The sequence below is a fragment of the Grammomys surdaster genome, unplaced genomic scaffold (assembly GCF_004785775.1).
Source record: "Grammomys surdaster isolate TR1022 unplaced genomic scaffold, NIH_TR_1.0 168, whole genome shotgun sequence".
NCBI classification, from domain to species: Eukaryota; Metazoa; Chordata; class Mammalia; order Rodentia; family Muridae; genus Grammomys; species Grammomys surdaster.
In genome coordinates, this window is record NW_021604616.1 from 6,877,925 (window position 1) to 6,891,176 (window position 13,252).

At 37.9% G+C, this 13,252-nt stretch overlaps 1 protein-coding gene across 1 annotated transcript in view; it reads right to left on the reverse strand.

The window, feature by feature from the left end:
- Nucleotides 1-2,833: 2,833 nt before the first annotated feature.
- Nucleotides 2,834-13,252, reverse strand: part of Nkain2 (sodium/potassium transporting ATPase interacting 2) — a 993,485-nt gene continuing 983,066 nt past the window's right edge. Inside the window, exons 6-7 of the mRNA XM_028766436.1 lie at nucleotides 8,479-8,560; nucleotides 2,834-5,231 (exon numbers count right to left, since the gene is read on the reverse strand). Of these exons, the coding sequence (XP_028622269.1) occupies nucleotides 5,222-5,231; nucleotides 8,479-8,560 (92 nt within the window). The 3' untranslated portion in view covers nucleotides 2,834-5,221. The remainder of the gene's footprint in view (nucleotides 5,232-8,478; nucleotides 8,561-13,252) is intronic.

Consider the following 13,252-nt stretch of genomic DNA (forward strand, 5'->3'; position numbering starts at 1 on the left):
AGGTGCCATATTATTAAGGAAATTTCGTTATGGAAAAGATTTACATTAATTTTAATAATGATTTAGACGCAGTAAGAGAATCGACATGTGGAATCCTCTCAGAATTTATCACATAAATATCACCCTTCATTTTCCATCCAAACATTAAGTTCATTATTTTTAATCTTTAATGATTAAGCAATGATGTTAGTATAATTCTGTAGAATACAAAATGCACCTAACTTTACTTGTTTTAGGAGGAAATTTCCTCCATTTTTATTGTTGTTATTTGCTGTCAAAATGATAAAGATTTAGAATATTTCAGTGATAAGTATGATCCTACCATATATTGTGTTGTTCAATTTCTAACTAAATTAAATGGCATAGAACACACAAGTGTTTGAGACAGTCTTCCTTCATAGTCATCAAGAACAGCTGTTTTAGTACACTAACATATTTTACATTGGCCATCACATAGTGATCCTACAGTTCTTTCATTTTTTGGAAGTAGATAGAAAGCATATGTATTAACATGAGAGAATCAGTCTTTTTTTAAAAAAAGATTTATTTATTTTATGTATGTGAGTATACTGTAGATGTGTTCAGACACACCAGTAGAGTGCATCAGATCCCATTACAGGTGGTTGTGAGCCACCATGTGGTTGCTGGGGATTGAACTCAGGACCTCTGGATGAGCAGCCAGTGCTCTTAATCTCTGAGCCATCACTCTAGCCAATTTTAAGTAGTCTTAATCCCTCTAATTTACTTACTCATAAATGTATGATAAATGCAACCATTGGAAACCTTACCATAAAACTGAATGTAATTGGTAGGGTAATACGTATCATACATCCATGTTTACATCTGAGTATGGGTTACTGGTTTTTAAAAGAACTGTAATAGAATGAAATATGCTTTAATATCAAAACTGCATCAAACCAAATATACAATAGATTAGAAGCATTATATAATTTAACACTGTCATAGGGGAGTTAAATCATTCATAAGTAAGTAAAATCATAAGTCATTTGAATTTACACAGTCCACGGTCAGTTGATAGAGTCGAATTTGTATGCTGACCTAAGTGCACAGAAGAATTTTCTGTGGAATGGGGAGTTATTCACATTTCCAGAGAAAGTATATGGTATTATTATTATCTCTATAATGAATGGGTATGGATTTCAGAGGTAAATTTTAAATGCAAATTATTTAAAAATAGTTTGTATTTCCAACTAAAATTGTGCAGTCATTGCATCAGCTTGGAACATTGGCTATGTGTTTAACTGTACCTACTGTAATGTTTTAAATACTTACCAAGTGTAACCTTAGATATTTTTTCTATTTAAACATCTTGTAACTTACTTAAGTGAGACTTCCTGAAGAACATTTCCTTGGGGCATATGTGTATGTCTCTATATTGCTGAGCTGGTCATTTCGTTCCTTTTGGTCCAATGGAGATGCTGTGCACCTTTGCCTTCCCCTTCAACGAAGACATATCCAGGAAGTGATCCTTACAGGATTCACAGACTTTGGTGAACACCACCTGGACATTCCATTCCTATCATGTAGCCAACAAATCAACCACTGAAAGTTCACCTCTCCAGCCTCTTGGTACACAGCACAGCTTCTAAGACCCTTGCTTGCAGTGTTGAATTTTGATCTGTGGTAGCTGGTATGTGTCTTTGTACAGTTCAAGGAGCCTATATCAGCAGTAGCCTGAGTCCCGGTTAACCTAGGCCAGCTACTGTCTGTCTGTCCATGCTTACAGTGAGCATCAAGTATAATTAAAGGCAATTAATAGGGATTAGTCTTTTCTTTTTGCCTCCCCTATTCCAAGCTGTTTCCATACAGTTGTCTTCTAATGAAGTACATACCATATCCCAACAACATCAACAACAGCTTTTGTTATCAAAGGGACAGTCAGGCAAACCTTTAAATAACTTTATTTACAATAGTAGAGAAGCTGGAGCAATAGTTCAGGTGGTAAAATGTCACCATGTAAGCTAGAGCTCCAACTTCCTTGTAATTTTAGTACCCGAGAAGCAGAGATGGATGGACTTCTGGGGCTCACTAGCCTGCCTGCCTAATCGATGACCCCCAGGTCTAAGTGAGAGGCTCTACTTCTTTAAACAAAATAGATAGTTCCTGAGAACTGACCTTTGACCTCCACAGACATGTACCTGCATGTGCACCCCTCCCACCAAGGCACACGCGGACTTACAAGCACACATGAATATTTTAAATTTAAATTGAAAATCTCCTCTTGTAAATTAACGAAATGTTTTTTAAAATTATCGTATTTTATGGGTATGGATATTTTGCCCGCATGTATATCTATACACCACTTTCGTTCCTAGGGCCTGTGAAGGTCAGAAGACAGACAATGAATCCCCTGGACTAGAGTGACAAAGGTCATGAGTTGCCAATGAGTGATGGATGGGAGTCACCCTTGGGTCCTCTGGAAGAGGAGCCAATGATCTTAACTGCTGAGCCATCTTTTTGGACTCAAACCAACTATATGTGTGTGTGTGTGTGTGTGTGTGTGTGTGTGTGTGTGTGTTAGTCTGGTGCCCTTTAAAGCTAAAATTATAGAAGTTAGGAAAATTGTTCCTCAGGTGATAGGAAGCCTGTTGCAGGGAATCTGAATGGGATCCCAATCTTGTGAGAATGGAAGTGGATGTTACGTGAAGCTGAGCTAGAACAGTGCCAGGCCTGGCAGTTCTTCATGGCTGAGCACTTCATGCATTGCATTGAAAATTAGTAGCAGCAGCATAGAAGGCTAATAGGGTTTCTCTGTCAGTAACATAATCACAACACACCAGGAGAAGCACAGTCTTTCAGGGATGGCCCAGAAAATCATTTTTCCATTTATTTTTAAAATGCAAATTACACTAGTAAAGTCAAAAAAATCACTCTGTTAAAAATACATTCAGAATTAATAAATGCAGGAGGAGGAAAAAAAAAGACAGATCAGGATAGTTAACTCTTGCTTTCAGAATATTAGGCTTATAACAAAAGCTCAGCCTAGAAAAATAGCATTCTTCACCAGGTTTTGAGGAGGATACAGCTGTACAGCTTTGATGTTTCCCAGCTAGATCACACTACTGTGCTTACTGCTCCTGAAAAGGCCCGCCCACTGACTACTCTTAGGTAGTCAACAACTGTTTCTGAAAAAGTTGGTGGTGATGATATAGTGACTTGGTGGAGAGTCGGCTGCAACTAAAAAAGAAACATGATGGCTTATTTTATGCCCTCCCTACACGTGCACCACAAGATGGAATCCCAGCAGCAATGCAGTGAAACCTCATGTCAACAGTTACATTAGAATAGCTTCTGGCATGTATAGTATTTATATTTTAGGAATAAAAGGACAGTACATTGGCAACTAGTTCTTCAAACATTAAACATGCATATTACTATACAAACACCATATGAGGTTTCACTGTCCTGTTTGCAACTGTGCCTTTTATACATGTAGGTATGGACTGACATCTAGCAGCCACTGGGAAAACTCAGTGTTGGAATCTTTTGTGCACGTGATTTATGTTCCAATGGCCATTTTTAGTTCCTTCATTGGTTTTTAAATGGGTTTTTAGATGGGCATGTGTTGCAAACAGCTTTGCAAAGACAGCAACTGGCCTGTCTTAACGGAGAGCTGAATGAGTTAATGTAAAAAGGGTTAACCCAGTAAACAAAACCATAAGTACCAAAGGAAAAGAAGCTGCTCCATGCCAATGTCTAATTTCTCAGACTCAATTTCATTTCACAGGAAAGTGATGTGCTAAATAAAACTTGATTTTAGTGTCTCAAGTAGATCCAAGAAAAACATGACTCATCTGTGTTACTGATAAGCTTGAGCTACGTATGTCTTCCACTAATGAAAACCAAAGACTGCTTGAAAATATAAAACTAAATTGCCTAGGAGTTCGGAATATCCCATAAACACATTGACCTACTATTGTCTCCAAAGGTATCTCATTGCCAACTACGTCAACAGCACAGGTTTTTTTTTTTTTTCTGCCACACTAATACAGGAGAATTGGAATACAGTCTAACACACAACAGATCCCCCAAATACCACAAAGAGATCTCAAAGATTTCACTAAGTTAACTATTGCTCCCCACCCACCCACCCCAAAAATAATCTCGTACGCTGAAGTTAGAAAAGAAAGTTCACCTACATTGGGTCTTGAATTTCAATTAGATATAAAAGAGTAAACATAGCTAACACATAGTTAGTTGGCCTCTGTCATAGAAATCCACAACTGTTTCCTGTGTTAGGAAACACCATTTGTAGAGACTTTAAAAAGCACTTAAAGTGCAAGAAAGAAAACCAACCAGTTAAGCCATTTCTGTTTTCAGTAGATTAATGAGTTTAGTAGATGAATACATTTTACGTTGTTCCACCATCAGAAGACCGTGTTTAAGAGATGTGAAGATGCCAGTTACTCTTGCTGTTGGTTCTTTGTCTCTTGTGGCCACTGAAGAGGCTCAGTAGTAAAACATCATGTTCTTACAGACACACCGGAGCTGCTGAGTAGTTCAGTCTTAGTCCTTGATGTGAGATAGAGTCAAAATTGTCCAGAATTAATAGCAGTGTGTTCGCCTAAAGGAGGTGACTGGGGGACGTCTGCACTGAGAGGCTCGGGCACACAACGCAGGTGTTTTAAGGCAAGTATGTACGGTATAGCCTTTAGGGCAAACGACCTGCCATTTTGCATTTGGTACAAAATCGTCACGGCGTGTTCTGTCTGACTGGTTTTGCAATTAAAGTAGCTGTGGTGCAATCAAGATGTATGGTATGGAGTACAGAGAACAGGCTTCCAAACTCTTGTGCCTGGGTTAGCTTGGCACCTCACAGAGCCAACTGGCTGGGCTGCAGAGGTCTAAGTAGGGGCCTGCAGAGGACACCCATACAGCTCCTTTCCCACCTTCAAAGGCCTGGGAGGAGAAGGGAGCCTGTATTAAGGAAATCAGGATGGGTGTGTCCTGCATATTTATCAGTCAGAAAGAGGAGGTCCAGGATAGTTGATGTGGGTATGATAATGAGAGTGGTGTGTGTGTGTGTGTGTGTGTGTGTGTGTGTATGTTTTCGCTCATGTGTCTATGTAGAAACTTCCTGTTTTGTCTGATTACATGTATGTGTATTTAAATCCATTTACTTCTTGAGCTTCATAAAAGGTAAGAGGCCACTGCACAAGTCATTTGAGGAGTCCATGGGCTGACAGACAGAAGCCATCTGTTATTTTGACCTGAGAGAGAGAAAAAAGATGCTTTTAATCAAGAGAGAATGCTAGATGCCTATTGCTCCCACCCCACTTCTCTAAGTATAAGAGCAAATATAAAAGAGAGAGAGAGAGAGAGAGAGAGAGAGAGAGAGAGAGAGAGAGAGAAAGCAGCATCTCAGATTGGGTTTTAAACAGTTTCTGCCTCCCCTTTATCATCCCTCAGTGCAGTGTTACTGACAGAGGTCACCTATGATCATCCAGGGAACCGATGAAAATGAGCATGTACTGCCATTGGCTGCCAAAATGGTGCAGTGGTTTTGCCTACTATCTAGTAGAACATCAGGCATTTGTATTCTTAGGAAGGATGCACCAGCATGTCTATATGACACAGGCCAGTTGGGATAAAAAAAATTACTCTGTTAGAAAGTTAATGAGATGACATGGTATTTCTGATAGCTATTAATTTATTTTTTATATATGTGGCAAGTTGTAGGCAGAGAGAGAGAGAGAGAGAGAGAGAGAGAGAGAGAGAGAGAGAGAGAATCTTTCTTTTATATAGTTGTATACCTGAAGAATTATAAACTAAGAAAATACACACAATTGAACTACCAATAAAGAGGATGGTATAATCATTGGCTGTACTTGTGTGTCCTTGTGACAGCAACTTCATAACTTTGTCCAGGAGCCAGGAGCCAGATTGGTTGGATGTAGTAGCAATCCCATAGCTAAAACTACACATTGCTTTTTAGCATTTGCTTTCTTTCAAAAGAACAGCTTTTATTTCCAGCGGCTATATAATATTGCTAGGATGCTTGCATTGGCCTATGATGTCAAATTACTCTTACTTTACAAGACATATTTATGGAGAGTTGACAGGAAAGGTATACTCCAAGTGACAAAGACAGAAGACGTGCTTGGGACTCTGCCTCTTAGCTGGGTTGAGGCTTACAGGTGAATTACATTTGACTGTTCGCATTATCCCACTAGGCAATGGCTTCCAAAGGATTGATTTTGAAGGTTGCACAGTTGTAAACCTCCTCATTTAACAGTGTCTAGTGTAAAGTTGAAAGGAGATAAAGGAGATGGATTCAGGGTTGGGGGCATGTATGGAAATGTGACAGCCAACTTAGCTGTGCAATGGGGTAAAATAATGCTAGGAATGGCAATGCCAGGCTGGCTCACAGTCTATTTAAGCAGTTGAAGAGACCACTAAACAAGGGTCAGGAAAACTAGATAGTGCTCTCGGCTGCACCACTAGCAAGCTGGGCAAGTTCTGTCTTCCTGTTTCTAGAGTCAGTTTCCTCAAAAAACAAAAACAAAAACAAAAACAAAAACAAAAACAAAAACAAAAACCCTCACGGAATTTTGTGGCCTGATGTTTTCTATGGGATGTTCTATAGAAGCAGTGAAGGCAGAATTTTGATTAGTTATTTCTCATGTACCTTAAGTACCCCTAACATCCTATATGTGAGTCCTTTTCAATGATCAGCATCTCATGAGCAATGAGATGTAAAAGCTGTCATGTAATTGTGCCGTTCTTGGGCATTGATGGGGAAAACAGTATCTGATTATGTATATTTGGTATGCAAAAGTTTCTCTTTAAGAAAATTAAGGAAAGTTTTGTTCTCAGGGAATTTAATTCTTAATAAAGATGTCTTTTTAAAATACTTGTCCAAATATTAACATTAGAATTACAAATACCTGATTGGAAACAATATGTTTGATACACACACACGCACACACACACACACACACACACACACACACATATTCAGGAAAAATGTATGTCATTTTTGAAGAACACAAACATTCTAGTTTTGTTAGGAACAGAAGTGGCTAAGGGAAGCTACTAGAGAAGCTATGCTCATTCAGTAGGTGTTAGTCAGTTTCTATTCCAGGACTGTGTGTTCCCTAGGACTGTCTAGCACCACTTGCTTATAGCTGAGGCACAAATGCTAGTAAGAGTTGAAGAGAGAGTATTTCAATAAAACATCGTGGCTAGGTCAACATCCTCTTACAAGGCTGTGATGAGGAACTCAGGGAATCATTGTTACCTTTTAGAAAGGAAAGTGGAAAGGTCATTGAGAACTCTAGGAATATTAATTTGGCAGCCATGTGTAGGATGGGACAAAAGTTCTGAAATAATGAAACTGGAAATCTCAGTGGTTGAACATGGAGGCTTGAAATAGGCAGTGGCTTTGGATGTTGAAAAAGAATGTGTAATCTACTGTTTAGAGGGGGAAATGCTTTGAATGGCATGTAGACTGCTGGATTTCTGAACGAATACAATTTGTTTTTAATGAGTGGTGCTATTCAAACACTTGCAGGAAACTACAAGGGACACGGAAAATGTCAAGCACAACATATACATCATTCTCCTTTAAAAGAGAAACTAACAAGAAGTACCTAAAGATTAATCTGTTTGGAGTAGAAATGTAACAAACTCCACTCATTAGCCTACATGCTGAGGGAACCAAAAGGTAAATGACTTAATGGTGGAGGACAACGACAACAAACACATATCTTCAAAGAGAAGTTCACATTTTAAAATGAATTGGAAGCTTACTTTCTATTTTGATCTTCTCTTGCAATTCAGCATATCACTTGATGCTGAGATATAGAATTTGCTATCAGTTGTTATCCAAGGGAATTTGCCTAGACACAGATATAAAAATCAGGCTCTGGTTGCTTGTCTGTGCTCTTGAGTGCTACAGTTAAGGGTTGGATCAGTCTCAGTTCCAATGTTCCTGTTTAATTTTGACTTTCACATTGATAAAGTATGGCTCAGAGTTTGGTATTTTTTGAATATGTAGCCATCACCAGAGTGAATGAGCGTTTGTCATCCAGACAAACACTCAAGACTGTTATGAAGGGCAGATAACAATGATATGAATACAACCAGCATCAATTGGGACTATACTGGGGCAGCCAGAGAGTATTATATACTTACACATAACTATCTAAACTGTTAGAGAAATTTCAAACTATACACATTTTGGGTAAATCAAAGAATTGTTATACATTAGCGGCTTTTCAGCCACGTAGATGAGTGATACTTAAGACTAAAGAAAACTTTAAAGACAGCCTTTTCTGATAAGTATTTTTTTTTAAATTGCAAAGAAAATGTTTTCAGATTCATCCTACAATATTAATAATAGAAAATGGAAATATACAACCAAGGGAAAGTTGCATGCATTTTTTTGAGCCATGATACATTTACTTGACTACCTTTTCATACCCCAGAAAATAACCTTTAAAGTCAAGTACTTACATGTACATTGGTTGTAGTTGTAAGTGAGATGTCTTCTGAGGTCCTTGATATCCATAAGAATCAAAGCCACCTATGAAATCAACTGAAAAGGGACAGTTGCATCTGTTAATTAACTTTACAGAATAGATAGAAATGAGCAAACAAGGCCTCCACAATTTACTAATATAAACTTTAAAATGATTAAATAAAGTACTACTGACTAATGATGAAAGAGAAGAAAAAATAATTTCTTCAAGATAGTGATTTTCTTTCTTCAACTGTGAGATTCAATTATCGTTTTATACTGTTCTCTATATTTCTCAGAAGAGATTATGTACCTTTCTCAAGCAACAAAGACTTAATTAGACTCATTAAGTCCAATTGTCTATTGCACATCAAAGAGTATGATGTTTTGGTTAATGTGAGACATAAAACTAATCATCACGAACTAATTCCATGTATTGTCCAGAGTTGCAACATCACTACTAATATTATGTATTCTGATGATCAGGTAGAGAGTACTGTGGTTGAATATCATGTAAATTAACTCAACATGGCTATGCTTACCATTCCATCTTGTGGTTTATAATCTAATACAATAAGAAGTTAGGTGTGAAACAAAGTCTAACTAATCACTCAAATAAGTTGCATATGAAGATATTAAATGAAAGACCCAATAAGATACAATAAGAATTACCATGGCTAATGAAATTTTCCAAAATGGCTGCAAGATTATTGCTTATTCCAAGTGTTCTTACAAAGTAATATTGACCCCCTTCCCATGCCATGGTTTGGACCTCTGATTGTTATTTCCTCTCAAACCTGGATGCTTTTTGGCATGTTTGAGGTTTGCAGCAAGGATGCTATGCTGTTTATAAGATAGATCATTAAGGGTCATTTATTTTCCTGTTTATTTTTTTTTCCTTTGGTAGGATCTCTCTTGACACAGCCACCATACTATGAGGAAGCCCAAATTAGTACAGACAGAAAAACTGATGAGTACCAACATATTTAAGTTTTGTCTAGCTGGGGTCCTAGCCTATAACTGTTGTTCACTTCCTAACAAGTGAGGGAAAATGACTCTACCTGATTACAGACCCCAGCTATTGAGTCAGCTCAGTAATGGAGTATTTCTAGCTCAGTTGGTCTCTGATATAAAAAAAAAAGATAATTCCCCACTACCCCATTCCTGTCTAAGTAGTGAACCTTCAAGATCTTCCTCTCTTCTTCTAGACATGGTTTCTTTTTATAGCCCGGATTGTCCTAAAACTTGTTTTGTAGGCCAGGCTGTCTTGGAACTTGCTTTGTAGACAAGGCTGTCCTGGAACTTGTTTTGAATACTGGGCTGGCCTTGAACTAAGCGATATACCAGTCTCCACCACCCAAGTGCTGGGATTACAGTATAACAACTGCTTACTTTAGAACACCAAGCTTTGGTAAAACAAACAAGCAAGCAAGCAAACAGTAGCAGCAATAAAACTGGGGAAGGAAGTAGAGGTCTGTGAAAAAACTACACTTTGTCAGCTTGATTTCAGGTGCACATATTGAGGTTTTGTGGTGAGATATGAGGCAAAAACTATAAAAGGCCTACAAAACAGATGGCAGAAAAGAGAAAGAGGGAAATACAGGCTAAGTAGGATCACTCAGTGACCTTTATTTTTCCAGTAGCTTCTTCTATTGGCTTCCTTTGTCTTCCTCTGGTTCTCTTGTTTAATACCCTAGGGTCGGGGAGATAGCAAGTCTGGCAAAGTATGAGGTAATTAAGTGAGCCCATTTTGTCTATACAATGAAGAAATCTTTTCACAAAGGCTATTCTTCTGTCGTATGATATTTGGCTCAAAGCAAAACTTAGCAAAAGGTATAGGGCTCCTTATAGTGTCCCTTCTATCATATTCACATATACACCTTTTCCAATATTCATGTTCCCCATCAGAGATGTGTATTGTTACAACTAATTAGCTTCTATTGCTGCATCACTATCATCAGAAGTCAATAGTTTCCTCTAGGGTTTACTCTTGGTCTTCTACAGTATAATGGGTTTGACAAATATATATGGTATGTGTCTAGTATCAAAATTGCCCCTTTGTGTAGAGATGTCCCTGTGTTCCCTTGTCTATGCTTCTTTCCTAGCTCCTGGGGCAACTGATCTTTTTGTCTCAATAATTTTGCTGTTTTGAAAAACATCATTATATGTATGTGTGTGTGTGTGTGTGTATGTATCTGTGCACATACAGAGATCACAGGACAGCTTTATGGATTCGGTTCTCTCCTTCCACTTTCTGTGGTCTCCAAGGACTGAGCTCATGTCTCCCGGCTTCTGTGGGAGTTCTTCACCCACTCTATTGTCTCACCCTTCTTCCTGTAGTATTATCTGATTGGCTTTTTCACTTTAATTTTCTTCTATGATATTTTTAGCTGTGTGTATGTATAGGTCCACAAATTTGTACAGGTGCACATTGAATGCATGTGTACATATGAGTATATGGATTTGGAGTTTTCTTTGGTTCATTTTCCAGACTGTTTTTTGAGGCAAAATCTCTCAGTTTTCCCTGAAGCTTGTGATTCAGCCATGCTGGGTGGCCAGCATTGATCCATCTGGCACTTCCTCTCCAGCATTGAGACAGGAGTGTGTGTTACCACATCTGCTTGCTTTTTCCTCCTTTAGCTTTTTAGATGGGTGCTGGGTGCAGGCTCATGCTTCATGTTTTCTGGGAATATATTTCACTGACTGAGATATCTCATCAGACCCTTTATCACTTTTGTTTTTGTTTTGTTTTTGTTTTTTTATAGCATGGCAGTGGACTTCATTTTAGTATTGAGAAAGATTCTTCCTCTAGTTTTATTTGAAGTTGATTCTCTTTTCTCATTCAGAGTGGAATGATATACCAAACATAGAAACCACAATATTAGAAGGACAGGGTTACTGTGTGTACTCTCCAAATTATAAATTCTAAAGATGATACAATTTTCGAATCCAATCAAAGTTCCATGGAAGAGTAATAACAGAGTGGAGTGCTCTCATTTTCTAAATTGCCTATATTTTTACATTAGCCAATACAGACAATACCAGGATGATTAATAACTGACAGCCATATTTACAGTTTGTGCTTTGAGAGATTTTTGTTCAAGAAGGGGACCCAGTGTCTAAATTCCCAATGTATACATGTATACTCTTGCTAACAAGGATACCTCACAAAGAATTAGTTCTCTGAGGTGCATTAAGACTGTTTGACATCATAGATCTGAGGTTCCCTTTCAGTAGAACAGCTTTCTCCACAGAGTTAGAGATTGGAATCTGTTAAATCAAGACCAAGACAGACGTAAGGAGAAAGGTCTCCACTGAAACTGAGACCCAGGCTCATTAAAATGGTCACTGCTTTGAGATATTTCATGGTTTTCAAGGCTTTCAAATGGATGACATAAAAAGCTACATGGTAAACATGAGCCAAAGAGTTTGGAATGAACTAAAGGATAAATACCTAAGGAAAACAAGAACAAAATTCAAGTCTAAAAAATAGAATTAAGTCTGAAAATAGAGATTACCTCTTAAGTGCAGGTGATTTAGACCTCAAGACACAGGAAAAGGTCAGGAGGGAATGAAAGGGGGACCTGAGATTGTGCTAGGGGGTAATCCAGAGCTCGCTCTTCATTATGCATGATCAGAACGTGGTGGTGGGGAGAATTAGATGGAGCTGGTTTACAATAATGGTACAAGGAAATGTAGCTGTAAAGGAATCAGTGTGGTTCTTCTCATGATTTTGCTCTTGATGAGAGACATGGGGTAGAGATTCCAACACTAATTGATCTATGAGAAAGAAGAAGCTATGATATAACTAAGGTGAACTTTTATAATTTCACACACAACAAAGCAAACTTAAGCTAGAAGTGGAGAGAGTGTTTTATATTGTTTATTGTTTGAAATACATGCCAAAGACCAACAATCATGGAAGTTGCATGTGGTCAATTTCTGGCTATATTAATTCCTGTTACATGTTTGGATGATTCTTTACGTGTTCTGAGGAGGAACAAGAATCAGCTGTAATGAATGGATCACACAGTCAAAATTACTGCTGTCAGTGAAATAGGTAAATCTGATCTTTGAGCTATGTGTGGTGTCTTTGGGATGCTACATATAAAGATAGTAGAGGCTAAAAAACATTCAAGTAGTTTTAAAAGGTCGCATTATTAGGGGACCAGCTTAACTTTAATAAAGCCAGAGGGAGCTGGAGAGATGGCTCAGAAGTTAAGACCACTGACTGCTCTCTTCTAGAGGTCCTAAATTCAATTCCAAGCAACCACACAGTGGCTCATAACCATCTAGAATGAGATCTGGTGCCCTTTTCTAGCATGCAGGCATATATTCAGGCAAAATACTGTATACTTTTTTTTTTTAAAAAAAAGCCAGAGAAACAGGGAGTTTCCTGTGTGGTTGTGTCTCTTAGAAATGTCAAAAGCATTAGTCATAAAGTCTCATCAACATGGCTGCCTTTGCACAAGGAGAACACCAATAGATATCTTAATACAGAAGTGCCAAAGGCCACAAGGCCTCAATCCTAGACAAAGATCTACAGGCAACTAAAAAATTATGAGAGTGGGAGAAATAGTCTTCTCCATGGAAGAACACATAAATGCTTTATCCAGTACCAAATAGTCAATCATTTGTATTGTCTGAAAAAATATGTGTTATGTTAACCGACTGTAACATATAATTGTAACATATACTGCAGCATATAACAGACTATGCAGACTATCTATCTATCATCTATCTATCATCTATTTATCTATCTATCATCTA